The sequence below is a fragment of the Armigeres subalbatus genome, chromosome 1 (assembly GCF_024139115.2).
Source record: "Armigeres subalbatus isolate Guangzhou_Male chromosome 1, GZ_Asu_2, whole genome shotgun sequence".
NCBI lineage: Eukaryota > Metazoa > Arthropoda > Insecta > Diptera > Culicidae > Armigeres > Armigeres subalbatus.
Genome location: NC_085139.1, coordinates 48,741,675 through 48,756,792, shown reverse-complemented (window position 1 = coordinate 48,756,792; position 15,118 = coordinate 48,741,675). Strand labels below are relative to the sequence as shown.

General features: G+C 38.4%; 1 protein-coding gene across 2 annotated transcripts; it reads left to right on the top strand.

The window, feature by feature from the left end:
• The first annotated feature begins 3,447 nt into the window (after positions 1-3,447).
• LOC134208362 (uncharacterized) lies at positions 3,448-14,685 on the top strand. Of its 2 annotated transcripts, none has more exons than XM_062684353.1 (2): positions 3,448-4,193; positions 13,812-14,685. In XM_062684353.1, exons 1-2 carry the CDS (start codon positions 3,794-3,796, stop codon positions 14,291-14,293), a joined length of 882 nt encoding a protein of 293 aa, XP_062540337.1. In that variant the 5' UTR covers positions 3,448-3,793; the 3' UTR covers positions 14,294-14,685. The 2 variants fall into 2 exon arrangements, with proteins under 2 accessions (XP_062540337.1, XP_062540336.1); XM_062684352.1 differs by having other exon boundaries at positions 13,770-14,685.
• Positions 14,686-15,118: the final 433 nt, after the last annotated feature.

Below are 15,118 nucleotides of genomic sequence, written 5' to 3'. Positions count from 1 at the left end.
AAATTCTTCCGGGAATTTCTCCAGAAATTCCTCAGGGAATTATATAGAAATTCCTCCAAAAGCTCCTCCGAGAATTTCTCTGGGAGCTCTTCAAGGAATTCTCCGGGAGGTCCTCTGATGATGATAATGGTCCTGCTACATACCCCTACAAAGGTTTCAGCTAGATGAGATTTGTCTATAAGACAAATTCTCCAAGATTTTTCCCGAGAAGTCTTCTTGTAGATTCACTGACAGTTTCTCCGGAGGTTCATTTAAAATTCTCCCGGGATTTTCTTTAGAAATTCCTCCGGGTGTTCCACCAGTAGCTCTTCCAGGCAGTGACGGGAAATGTCATATCGATGTCATGGGACTAACTTGCTAATAACTTTTCTCACAAGCCATTTACAATTATGTTTTTCATATAAACATGTAGCCCTCAAATGACCCGAAAACTTTTTCTAATAGGTATTTTCTCTAAATATGATATTGGCGGCGTGAGACCCGAATTAGTGTCACATGACATTAATGTCATGACATTCCGTGACATTTTTTTAATCTCGCTCTCATGGCTCACACTTTCTATTTAGAACAATGATCTGTTCGACAAAGTTCTAGGAGCCTTTAAGTACTATATGTTAATAAAAAAATCCGAACTGTAAATGACTTTTGGAAAAAGTTATTACGAAATTAGTAATAGCAATGCCATGACATTTTTTTGACATTTCCCATCACTGCTTCCAGGAGATCATTCAAGCTTTTTTCAGGAAATCATTTAGGCTTTCTTCAGAAAATTAGCTGGAAATTCCTCCCGAAGTTCTTCCGATAGTTTTTCTGGGAGTTCCTCCGGGAGGTACTCTAGGAATTCTTCTAGGAGTTTCTCCTGAAATTCTTCCGGGAGTTCTTACGGGAGCTCCTTCGGCAGTTCCTACGTGAATTCCTCCGGAAGATCCACCAGCAGTTTTTATGAGTATTTCTCCGGGAGTTTCACCGGCAGTTCCTTTGAGAAGGAACTCCCTGAGTAATTTCCGGAGGAACTCCCAGAGGAAATTCTGTAGGAATTCCCGGAGAAACTATCAGAGGAATTTTCGGAAGAACTGCCAGAGGAACTTCTAGATGAATTTATTGAAGAACTACAGGAATAATTTCCGGAGGAAATCCTGGAGGAACTCTCGTAAGAACTTCTGGATGAATTCCAGGCCACACTCCTGAAAGAATTCTTAAAGGACCTCCCGGAGGAGCTTTCGGAGAAATTTTCCGAGGAACTTCTGAAGGAATTTGTAGATATATTCCCAAAGAAAGCCTTAATGAACTCCTGAAAGGAAGTCTGAATGAATTTCCGGAGGAACTATTAGTGGAACTCCCTGAGAAATTTTCAGAGGAACAGCCGATGGAATACCTGGAGCTGAATTTCTAGAGGAACTTCCGAAATCCCATTTTCCTTGAAATTCCTGCCAAATATCCTCAAAGAATCCCCTGTGAAGTTCCTGGAGAGATTACTAGAGGAACTTTTGGAAAAACTCCTGGGGGAGCTCCCGGAGGAACTCCCACAAGCACTTCCAGAGGAATTCTCACAAGGTAGTACTGAAATAATTATTGGAGAAGTTCATGAAGGAATTTCTGGAGAAATATCAGAGGAGGAATTAATGCAGAAATAACCAGATGAAATCCAGAAAGTATTCCCAGATGAATTGCTGTTTTTTGTTTGTTCTGAAGAAATTCCTGGAAGAACTCTTGGAAGATATCCTGGAGGAACTCTAACATTAATTTCCGAATGAAATTCTGGAGTAAATTCCGAGTGAAGTCCGGAAAGAATTCTAGGACAATTTCGAAGAAAAAATCCCGGAGAAATTCCTGAAGTAAGAGAAGAATTTCCGGGGAAATACTTGGACGAATTCTTGGAGAAATTCCTAAAGAAATTTCTAGAGGAATTCCTGAAGGATATTCTGAAATAATTGCAAAAAGAATTCCAAAATGTAATTCTAGAAAGAGTTCTGGAAGCTATCCCGGAGGAATTTAAGGAAGAGTTCCTGGAGAAATGCCCGGAGCAGTTTCTTATAGATTAGCAGATGAAAATATGGAGCGAAATCGGAGGATTTCCGTCATAAATTACTGAAGAAACTTCTAGTGGAATTTTGGGAGGAAATTCTGTATGTTTGGAGGAACTCTAGAATGCATTCCTGAAGGAAATGTCGCAGATTTTCTGGAAGAATAGCCGAAGAAATGTCTAGAAGTAAAACTTGAAGGAAAGAAAAGAAATTTTCAAGAAACTTCCACATGAATTTTCTAAAAGAAAATAGTTGATTACATACAGGAGAAGGATTTTCAAACGATTTTCAGAGGAATTTGTGGATAACTTTCCAGAGGAATTTAGAAGTTCCCAGGGGAGTTCCTAGAGGATTTCTAGGACAATTCTTGAGCCCGAAATGTTTCGAGTTGTTTTGAAATTTCATATAGTATGGATCCTGGATACCCTTATAAGTTTTTTTGGGAATCTTTTGAATTTCAAAAACCTATTTCTGAATATGATTGGATCGCAAAGTGCACATGTTTAAGCGAATTCATTTCAGTACCTGCTAAAACTTTCTACCATATAGGGGGGGCGACGGGCGCAGTCTTCTAAGGATAGTTCGAAAAAGTACCTTATAGGCAGTATTGAGGAGCGTTATTTCTCAAGAATTATAGTATTGAAAGCTCCGTTTTTTAGTGGCCACCCGTTACTACAAAGCTCATCAAACTTTGGTATGACAAAATGCGGCCATGCCTTTACTGAAATGCAACAAAATAAAATGTCCATAAAGAAATCGAAATTTTCCATAAAAAGTTTGGAAATTGCCAATAAGGAAATCAGGGTGTCAGTAACAAATAAATATAAAATTTCCATAAACATTAAAACATTTTCCACGAAACAAAAACATATTAGCACTTTTGAAAGCAAAAATGCAACTATAAAAGAAGAATTTTGCGGAGACGAGCCAGCCTCGGACTGAAAGTCTCCCTAATAAAGACAATAAAAAAAGAAGAATTTTGCATAAATAAATCAACATGTTCCATTGAAAAAACTTCCATAAAGTTAAGGGCTAAAACTCTCTTTAATAAAGATATAAAAAAAACATTTTCCACGTAGAATTGAAAACTTTCGTTATTAAAATCAATAAAGAGCAATGAAAAAAAATTAAATTATTTCCACAAAAAGTCAAGAAAAATCAATAAAATTGTTTAAATTTTCCATGAACGATAATCGCTTTTAAAGAAGAAATAAAAGCGACCAAGCAAAACATCACACAAGTCAACATGATTCCATATGCAGCGGACATAATTTCCATCAATCTAATCCATTCCCAATCCCATAGTGCGTCAGACAGCACCCAACAATAAGCTGCAGGCAACAAATAGCCCATACATCGCTCTAACAGTGCACACTCTAACGCAATACAAACTCCGACGCACAACCGCTTGAACGATCGAACAAAAGCCTGACCAAAAACGGCCCACCGCGCTTATTTGGTGTTGCGCTTTTCCGTGGTCCGGTACTGTCGACCCGGGGACGGCTCTTTTTGGACGGATTCACGGGTCACTTTTCCTCGCCGAGCGTGGTGCTTCTTCGGCCTGCACATCGGCGTGAGCGGCGGTATAAAATACTCGCACAGTCGCAAATGCACTATCATTAGCTTGCTGCCATTTGTTTAATCAACACGCACTGAATTAATTTCCGAATCCGAGCCTTCGACTTGGCATAAGTCCTCCGGCCAAAGGTGCGACCTCGAAGAAAAGTGGGGGAGTGCAGAAGAAGAATACCAAACAGTGAAAAGTGAACATGAAATCGATCACGTGCCTAGCGGTGTTGAGCGCCGCCGCCCTGTTCGGCGCCGTGTCCTGTGCATCGATTGCCTCGAATCTGGTGGTCGACGCCACACCCAGGATCGCCACCAGCGAGCAGCTGTTGTCGTCGATTGTGAACGAGTGCTTCGCGGATGATTCGGTGATGAACTGCCTCAAGGGTAAGGTGTTGATCTACCTGGATGGGGTGCTGGGCCTTCAGGAGGAGCAGGCCCGCGCCTTCGAGGAGCACAACGTGGACAAGGTGATCTTCGACCGGGTGGCACGCATTCTGGCCACCCACGAGTTCAAGATGCAACTGCCGGAGGATGCCGTCGTTACCTATCGCGCCGATAAGGGCGTTAACCTGGACGTTGTGCCTGCTGGGCTTGCCACCGGTGGGTATCGGGGGGCAGGATGGGGAAGGGAATGTGGTGCTTGTGTGAGATATGAATGGATTGGCAAGTGATATTAAGGACATCAAGATTTGGTAAAATCTGCTACGATTTCACTAATGGATGCATGCGAGGATGAACTAGATTGCATGTGAAGTAGAGCATTCTAATAAGGTGGTTCGGAAAAGTGATTGGTTGAATGTTTGAAAATTAACGATAATATTTTTACGTTTTTTCGTATGAATATTATTTAATATCGAAGAAGGTGGCACAAGCGAAGATATTTACTTACCTTTCTTACACAATAATTGTACCGAATGGTTATATAATAACCTCGATTATGGTGTTTTGGTAGGAGGCTCCGTAGTGTACTATTGAACTCAACAAATCTATCTGGGTGATGTCTGAACATATGTAATGTACACAAATGTAAATACTAGAGATGGGCAAAACGGATCACTTTGTTGAACGGATCAGAACTGGATCATTAAGTCTAATGATCCGGATTTTCCATACGGATCGGATCTTGGAAACAAAATGTGAGGAAAAAGCTAATTAGTGAAATGGTTTTCATTCAAGCTCATACTATTGACCCGTACATACAATAATATCATCCTTCTCTCGCTCATAAGCATATATAACATTTATGGAATACTACATAGAACTTCTCATTTTATCATTTTCTTACAAATGGTCCGATAATTCGCTGATCTGGTGAACCGGATCTTTTAAAAAGTGATCTACGAATCATTCATTCACATCAAAGATCCGGATCATTTTAACGGTTCCGGATCTTAACGCCCATCTTTAGTAAATACTACATACATACTTTTTGTTCTTAGCATTATCTGCTCTTGCTTTTGGGAATGAGCTTCAAATTTGTTCCAAAATTATGAGTATAGCATCGTTCTTGCCTTGTGGAGTACATCGATTTGAGTATTGGCATGATTGACTGCTCGCGGTTTACTTTTAAATTATTTCCGGATCAGTGTGGAGTACATCGATTTGATTACTGAAACAGAGTTTTTGATCATGCAAGCGACAATGCATATTTATAAATGCAGTGAGTATAAATTTTTACGCACTTTTATAGCCTTTGCTCCTTACACTTCAGTGACATTTGCTTCCTTATTAATACGCTTCCTCTGTGCACATTTTTATGTGTGAATAAGGTATCAACACTGGCGTATTTTCCTTATTCATTTATAAATAATCAAAGGTAAATTTTTTACGAATCACTTGAATTGATTTTAGCCAAGAATGGTGGTTAGTCAAAAATTTAATTTTTTTCAGATGTTCGACTTATATTGTACCTCTACTCAAAACTGTCCCTTGCTTGATTTTTTATCTGTCAACGACAATGTTCTGTTATGAAAACACTAACTTGGTTCTACTTATTTGCAATACAACACACTACTCATTCGTTTTCATTTACTAAAATCCGATGCGAATGTCAGCACTAGCGTCGCTAGTAGTTCTGGTAATGGTGGGGCACCATCAATTTTGGCGAAATCGGTTCATTGATAATTTATTGTCAGCAGTAAGAGCTATAATAAAAACCCAGATTAATCCACCTAGCGTTGGTGGTGCCTTTCTCGCATTTAGTTAAGACACCAACCTTATATGGGGTTTATATGGTCCGATGTACCATTTTCTTCATAACTTTTAAACGCAATGACCGATCGTTATAAAATTCAATAGTGATCAACAAGGATTTGTCCCCTGTCGAATGAAACTTGTTGCGAGAAAATCGGTTAAGGATTACTATACAAAAAGTTGTCTAATGTTTTTTATAGCTTTTGTGCACACACATACACACACACATACACACATACATACACACGGACAGACAGACATGTGCTCAGCTCGTCGAGCTGAGTCGATTGGTATATAACACTATGGGTCTCAAAGGCTTCTATAAAAAGTTCGTTTTCGGAGTGAAATGATAGCCTTTCGGTACAACTTAGTTGTACGAGAAAGGCAAAAAGGTTAATTCGTTATCTACTTTCTAGAAAAGTAGTAAAACAAAGTTCTGTTTTGACTCTGGAATTAAGACTGAATGCCGAAAAAATCCCCTAAAGATCTGGATGGCAGTCGGTCCCTTAAAATATTCTCAAGAATTCTTTGAGAATTTACTTCAGGAGTTCTCTCGAAAGTTTCTCTAAAAATCCCATAGAATATTCAACCAAGTGTTATTTCATAAAACTGATAAGGAATTCTTTCAATAATCCTCGATATATGCCTTGAAAATCCTCATAAATTCTTTAAATAATTCTTTAAGAAATACCTCAAGGAATTAATTCTGTGAGTCATTCAGGACCACCTATAGGCAAACGGGTTAGGGGCAAAAGATCTAAAGGAAAAGGTCGGGGCGAAAAAAAGTGTTATTATTATTATAATCTTTATTAAAGAGGTTTTTAGCCCAAGGCTAGTTCACCTACGAAAGAAAAAAAAAAGTAAAAAAAAAAGTACAAAAAGTCGAAAATGACAAAAGTTCGAAAAGGACAAAAGAATGCAAGGGACAAAAAGTTGAAAGACAAAAGGTCGAAGGGGCAAAAAAAGTACAAAAGATCGAAAAGGACAAAAAGTCGAAAGGACTAAACGTCGAACGGCACAAAATGTTGAAAGGACAAAACATCGAACGGGACAAAAATACGAAAAATCAAAAGGTGGAAGGGGTCAAGAGGTTGAAATAGACATTAAACTGAAACGAATTGAATCAATCTCGCACAGTACAAGTTTCATTAATTTATTAAATCAACAATCTTTTTATCAATAGCAGAACTGTCTAGATATTCATAATATTGTTTCATAATAATAACTCCATTTTTGTACATTGTTCATTCTTCATCTATAATTGATGAGATGAGTGTATTACTTCTGCTTGAAATTAAATGCATTTCACAAATTTCTTTGGAATACGCTCAACTTGTTCTTGATCGTTTTTTTGTACTTTTCGATATTTTGTCCTTTCCGGCCCTTTGTCCCTTTCAACCTTTTGTCTTTTTTTACCTTTTGTCCCTTTTGACATTTTATCCTTTCGACCTTCTGTCTCTTTCAAAGTTTCGTCTTTTCGACCTTTTGCCCTTTCGACTTTTTGTCTTTTGACAGTTTGTCGTTCGACCTTTTGTCATAGATTCCAAGCAAAACCCCAAAAAAAGAATTCTATCGGTAATTCTTCCAGCTATTCCTTTAGAATATGTGGCAGGACCATCATCATTTATTCTGAAATTCTTCAAGAAAATCTTTCAAAATGCCCCGTAAATCAATCCAGAAATTACTTCGGAAAATCCTCCAGATATTTGCTAGGAATTTCCTTCAGGAATTTTATCGGAAATTTCTTTACATCCAATCAGGGGATGTTAGGTCTTATACAATATTTGTATAAAAATCTACCAATTTCGCATATGCCCACAGACTAAACCAGTTCTCCGGTGTTCGGTAAAATTTTGACTACCGAACTGTTCGGTAACTTTTTAAAAAACATCCATTGACAAATTAATACCGAAATACCTGATCTGGTAAATGGTCATTTGATTGTTTTACGGATTAAGTCAGCAGTCCAAAAACTCAATAAAGTTTTACCGGCCCAGTAATCAGAGCTAACTGTGCCCTTCTTATATAAAAGTGTAAATAATTCTAACAAACGCTGGTTGGGTGTAGGGAAACCTTGGGAAATTCCTTAGGATATTCTACCGAAAATTCTTAGAATTCTTTCAAAAAATGCGTCTGAAATTTATTCAGAAATTTCTTTTACAATTCCCTTTAGGAAAACTTTCAGAAATTCTTGCAGGTGTTGCATCGGAAATAACATTTTCTTGGTAATTTCTTTAGTAATTCATTCGGATCTTTCTTCCGATGTTTTTTTCATAATTCAAGGACACAGTTTTTAATTTTCTATCGAATAGGGGGAACTGTTCGGCACTTTATCTCACAGCTCCGAAGTTTTCCCACCAAAACAAAGTAATGAAAGAGAATTTGCTTTGCTCTTTTTTTGTGATTTTCATCAGCAGTGAGCACGCTTGTTAGCAAAAAAGGGAGGAGAAGCACGAATCTGTATGTCTTTGTGTTGCGACGAGATGAATATTTGCTCAGTGAAATGGAAAACGGAACCGTTCCCCTGCGATGAGAGTTTCGAAACAGTATTCTTGAATATCTCCAAGATTCTTTTCTAAGATTCTCCCAAGAATTTATCCTAAATTCCTTCCAGAGATTAGTTTTCAAATTTTTGCGGAAATTAGTTTGAAGATAAACTCGGAAATTCGTACGGAAATTCTTCGAAATGTTTTTTTTTTCGAAAACTCAAAGAAAGACATTTAGGCAAAGGGACATTAAGAATCAGGAATCAGTTTCTTCGAGTATTTCTTCATTAATTCCTTTGGAAAATCCTTCAGGGATTTTCAGTGAAAGGGACTTCGGAAATTCCTTAACGAATTCTTTAAGGAATTTCTTAGATTTTTTTTTAAATGTCCATTTTCCAACTTCCATTAGCAAAGATTTCAACAATTTCTAAAAGAAAACCTTCCTGTAGTTTTTCGGGATTCCTCCGAAGACTCTAAGAAGGATTTCGTGTAATTCTTACGAAATTCCCCTCAGAAACTTCTTCAGAACATCCCCCAGGAATTCACGTCGAACATTCCCCAGAAGTTCTTTCAGAGCTTCCTCCAAGAATTATTTGAGAAATTCCTTAAGGACCTCTTTCGGTCATTCCTATGGAAATTTTTTGAGTAACTTTTTCAGAACTTAAAATCTTTCAGGAATTCCTGTAGACCCTCGGGAAGTCGTTTAGGATTTCCAAAGGAAATTCCTTCAAGAATTTGTATCGGGAATCCCTTCCGAAATTCTTTTGAGAAACCTTAAAAATCTTTTAAAAGTTCTTTGGGAATTTCTTTAGAAATTTCTTCGAAAAGTTGATTCAGAAAATTGTTGTTTGTTTGTAAAATTGTTTCGCACTTTGTGATTCTTCAAACCACAATCAATTTCCCAGCGCTCTTCCACACACACTTCGTGATTTTCCAAACCTCAATTCATTTTCAGCGGTCTCTCAGACGCGCTTCGTAGTAATACAAACCACCTTGCCTTGAGATTTTTTAAACCGTCAAGTATTTAAATAATTAGCAGATTAACCCCCTGATTTCACCTCACCTTTTGAAATCAGCGTCAGGATCCCAAAAATATTCTGGCAGGATCGCCCTGAGTGCGATGACAGAAGCTCGTCAGAACGTCACGGAGATTTGACAAGAAGAGGCCGAGTCATGGCTTGCTGGCACCAGCAAGTTGCTGCTCATCAATTGACACGCTGAGATGTTAATGTATAATCGCACGTTGAAAGTAACTCACTCAAACATTACAAATTACTTGAAAAATTTTGAGACATTTCCTAAGATTCTCCAAAGCAATTTCTGGAGTAATGTGCAAAGGAATTCCTGGCGGACTTTTTAAAGTTATTCTTTAAGGAATTCTCAAAATAATTTGTGGAGGGTTTTCTGGGAGAAGTTTCGAAGAAATTCGTGTAGGCATTTCCAAATGAATACTTAAAGAATTAAGAGAATTTCCGGAGGATTATCTAAAATAATTTCTAAGTACTGCTTGAAGGAATTTACGCATAGAATCCAATTGGAATTTCCGAAAAAAAAAAGAAACTAGGTACATGACTGGAAAAAATATTCAAATGGCCCCACTTCAACTCCGCCAGTGAATGCCGATCAAGTCTTTTTACTGTATCAAACTTTTGTGGGGCGCAAAAAGCTAATAAAAAGATTTTCCCTCTTCGGCATTGGAATGCTCGTTTTTTATGACCCCAATACAAAAATTTTCATTGTTTCTCCGCTCTTAGGCCTAGAAAAGCAATACAAATAATGCTCTATTCGTCACGTTTGTTAAAAAGAGGAAAATCGTTGTAGAAAGCTCTCTTGGACTTACGGCCCTGCAGAATGTCAGAATCATGAAAACCATGCTACCCATCAGAATCTTAAAGAGTTTGACTAACTACGAGCATACAAGAGTAATCTAATAGAAACAACATCGATGTGTTGAAAGTTTTAACCCTCATGAGTTATTACAGGTTGAAATTCTTAACATTTGCGATGTGTATTCTTTAATTTAATCTTTCCAAATAGCTAATCGAATGCCGCTCGTTAAGGCTCTCCCAGGCCTAAACGATTTCATCGCCGCGATGGCGACAACTAGTCGCCGCGATTCTATCGTTGGGTCGCTGCAGGCTATGTTCCATTTACGCTTCCATACCAACGGTGATAGAATTGAGTCGCCACGCGACAGAATCCCGTCGCGATTGTCGTATCGCGTGTGTTTGTAGTACATTTAGGGGAAACTGATTGGGACATTTGGACAAGCGTTAATGTAGTTTACTTTTTGCATTGAACAAAGAAAAATATTACGCGCCAAGAAATATCGATCCCGCCAAACACGGAAACAAAACGTCAACGTGCTTTTGGCATCATATTTTGACGTTTAGCGGCATTTTAATTTGGTTCCACCCCAAATAGCGTACCCCCAACAAAAAAGTACCCCAATTAAAGAAAACTTAATCCATGTCGTCTATCCAATGATCGTTGCATTGTTCGGTTGCCATTTATCCGGGTAACGTTGGAGGAATGCCTCCGAGAAGAACAAGTTGTCAGTCGTCATCAGGCAGCCGTGATGGTAAGGCGTGCACCCCAGAACGCCACCGTATGGGCTGCGGATCCGGCGACTGACGAGGGTTTGGTGGAGGGGCTGGGAATCGAACCCATGACCATTCGCTTGTAAGGCGAACGTGTAGCCAACTACGCTACGGGACCCCCCTACAGCGTTTTATTATTTGTAAGCATATCTCTTGAGTCTATTTTTTTTAAGTTTACAACTAACGTGGTTTCAAGATTCGCCATGCGAAGAGAGGCAACACAGGCAAGCTAGCAGCCATACCCGCTCGTGGAAAACTGGATTGATGTCTTCTATGATTGATTTATGGTAGGAATCGAAGCATATCACTAGAATATTTAGATCGAAATGGTTTTGAACGGAAATTATGAGTTTTTTTGTTTCCGACTCATTATTTTAATTCTAACACCCTGTAACCAAGAACTTATTATTATTATTATCGGATTTATTTAAGAGGTTTTCAGCCCTTGGCTGGCTCATCTCTTAACCAAGAACTGTGAACTGTCATAAAAGTGAGGTTAGGTCAATATCTGGTCTATTATAAAGTGACCAGACGTGACGGATTATGCGGAACAGTCCCGGATTCAGTCCCTAGTTTCAGAAAACACCCTGCCCTCCGTGATGAATCTGATAAGTCAGAAAAATCTATGGAATCTTTAGGAAGGAAAATGAGTTTTTGGGCGGGTCTACTGAATATGGAGAATGAAGGTTTAAACAATTCCTAGAATCTAGGCAAATTTTGTAAGTACTAAAGAATGCAGGCAGACTGAAAGATCAACAGTTAAATTGATTTGTCAGACTCGAGATAACGTAGAAATCCAAAACATTCGAATAGCAGGAAGGTTCTAGCGAATTTTCAGGTTTTGTATGATCTTCGAAATAAAACTTTTCTGATCATATATCCTGAAAAGTTTAGGTCAATGATCTGCATAGGAAGGATCTTAGTCAACTCTATTATCTGTAAAAAATAGAATATCTGAAAATGACTAACGTCTGGAGTCTGCAAATTACTAAAAATCTGCAAAGTCATAAACACGTCAAAAACATTCAAAGATAGAAAATGACAATTTCTCATCACCGTCTTCAGACTGAACATTCACATAAGTCAACGGACAATACCCACTAGACTAGTGATGAATATTTCTCTTTATCGAAGAGTTTCCACAAACGGAGCCGGAATCGAATCCTCATCTCATAATACACAACATACAACACATACTACACAATACGACCCAACCAGACTAATAGCAAAGTCACGAGGTCTAAATGGTGAAACATTTATTTCAAAAACATTTAGAAAATCCAAAGATTTCAGAGTTTTTCTTCTATAGAATCAAGCGATTAGTATCATATCCCAATGTTGGTCTCCTTGGAATCCATTTAATACATTTCCAACAAATAAGCTCGACTGCATCTCGATGCTCTATATCTCGATATCTCTCTATCTCGAAGAGTTATGGTTATTGTTTGTTCAGGATTCACTCTCCATATTCATTTTTTAGGCTACTACACCATTTTTGAGCTATAATATTGTGCCTTGAAAAAAATGACAACTTTCCTGATCATCTTCCAAGGCTCTTATATATGTGTTAAATTTACCTGCAATACAAATAGCACGTGCTATCAAAACATTCGGCACCAGAGTCCAGCACGTGGAGGTAAAATTTCCAAAAATATCAAAGTAACTTTTCTTAGGCGAGTATGGCGCTGGCGCCTATTTTTCGTTACGACTAAAAATAAGCGGAGTAGTAGATTTTTTTTATGAGGTGTAACAAGAAAACCAACAAAAACGAGAAATGACATTCGTTTTAATGTAGTTTTTCTTAACAACGAGAATGTTTCGATCTAGTATCCATTCCAATACTTCTTACTTTTTTCGATCTCTTTTTATCTCGATGGTCCCTTCACGGAACCGCGAAACAACTCACTTTATGGTTCCTTTCACTCAAATCCGCCCTTGCGTGGAAGAAGCCAAAAATAAGTAAAATACGGAAAAAATCCGATGAGTACTTTGCTTTTTGGGCTCCCCCAGACCTAAGCGATTTCATCATGGACATATCATTCCATGTTATTTCTATTATTTCAAGTCACACTGGATCCGGTTTTCACTCGATTTACATTTTCTTAATTTTGCACTCATCTTTAATGTTTATCGCATATTAATTACCATGTGATATTTTTTTTTTAATTATTCAGGATTTTTAGAAACATGTTGCAAAGACATTGGTGACAAATTGAAGTCACACGATCAAAATTACGAGCGAAAAAAAAATCGTGTAAAACAGAATCCTGTGTATAACAATAATTCCTCCCCAAAAAAAAATTCAATGAGCTTTTTACTTCTTCCGAAAATTGATTCTCCAGGAACCATTTTCCTTCAATAATTTTTGTAGAAGCCTCTCCAGGTGTTTTATGTCAGGAGTTCAAAATGTCTAAAGAGGTAGTTCTCAAAAAATCTTAGAGGACGCTTCCGGGACTTCTTGAGCATCGTTAGACTTTTAGATCCTAGGATTGCACAGTCATGTTTTGTTTTTTTTTTAAGAGTCCTCTCAGATTTCTTACCATATGATTCCTTAAATTAACGAAAAATGAAACGAAAGAACCTGAAATTTTGTAACTATAAACTCAGCACGTCTCACTAGAAAAATGCACAACTTTGGCAGAAAAATAATATTTAAGCCATATACTCGATAACTGCATACATAACTATTGCTAAATACATTTCAACTATATCAAATGATAAAGAAGATGGGATTTTCAGATTTCATACAAATTTTAATTCATTTTATTTCACATTATTAAAAAGCATCAAATTCTCCCTAAATAAATAAAAAAAGACAATCGACTAACGAACTAATCCGCAACCAACCATTATATCTTTCTTCTGCGCATGGCCTCATCGCTTCACCATCACACCAGAATCGCGTGGTCATTTACTGAAGAAGAAACTCCTGCTTCCAGTCCTGCTGCTGCTGAAGCTGAAGATGAAAGCCCTGATGCCGATCTTGGTCGCCCTGATCGGACTGAAGGCCATGAAGGCTCTGATCTTGTCCAAGCTGGCTATCACACTGGTGCTCGGATTCCTCGTCGCGCAGCTGGTTAAGAAGTCCGGCCTTGGCATGCCCATGATGTCGATGATGCCCATGATGCCACCAGCAGCCGAATACGGTGCCCCTGCTCCGGCCACTACCGAATCACCATCCAGCAGCTATGGTGCTCCCTCCTGGGAATCGCAATCCGGTGGACCGTACTCCCGCGTCTGGGAACCATCCACGTCGTCCTCGTCGCACAACTTGGCCTACAGCTCTTACTACCCGAGCGGTTCCAGCAGCTCGTACAGCTCGACGGCCTATAACTCTGGATCCAGCACCAGCGCCAGCTCGTCGCCATCATCGTCCTCCTCTTCGTCTTCTTCCTCGTCAAACTCGGCTCACGCTTACTAAGCCGGCCATCGCCCAATCATACCAAAAACAGAAACCATGCATCTTGGATAAGTAGTCAATTTGAACAAATGTACAGATGAAAGGAAACTTAAGCCAAAAATTTAACAAAGCAAAACAAAAAAGGAAACATTTTTTAAAAGTAGATAGGAAAAGTTCCAAAAAATCTCAACGACATCTTGAAATCAAGTCACGCGGTGGCGGTTAACCTTGCCGATTGGATGACTCCAATCGAAGCCGAGGGATGACTGCAAGCCGACGGAAAACGACAAATCAAAACTGGACAGTAAACAACCCTGATTCTTGTTAATGTTAATTATTTATTTTCGCTCAGCTCACGTTATTTATTTGTCTCGCTCGAGAATGTATTTAAATAAACGAAATATTTCAAACGACCCGTTTCTTGATTAAACTACATCCGAAAAACTAGCAAAACAAAATATAACTTGAGAGCAGAACTGCTGGTAATCCTCAGTAAAATTTATGACAAAGGGTGTAACATTCTTTTTTTTTATTGATTCGCAGTTCTGAACCAACATTTCTATATTATTGCCTTGTCCTTCCCGCCCTAGTGACTTTCAGGATACGAGCTTCACTAAAATGGTGCATCACCATTTTTCGTTTTCCTACGATTGATCATCAAAGCTCGTCCGTCATCCTTCTTCACGAAATCTGCATAGAATCATGCGACGAACTTCAGTTGGAACCCACACTCTAACTTTCATCTACTCAATGACTGAGTAAAATTGTATTGTCGTCTCTTTTCTTCCCACGAAAATTTTACTCAATTTCCGTCAAAAGCAGGACAACTCATAGTTATGAGTAGTC

Coding starts and splice junctions, on each gene's coding strand:
- LOC134208362 (XM_062684352.1), top strand. CDS start 3,794: ATGAAATCGATCACGTGCCTAGCGGTGTTGAGCGCCGCCGCCCTGTTC. Junction 4,194..13,769: donor GCCTGCTGGGCTTGCCACCG/GTGGGTATCGGG, acceptor CCATCACACCAG/AATCGCGTGGTCATTTACTG.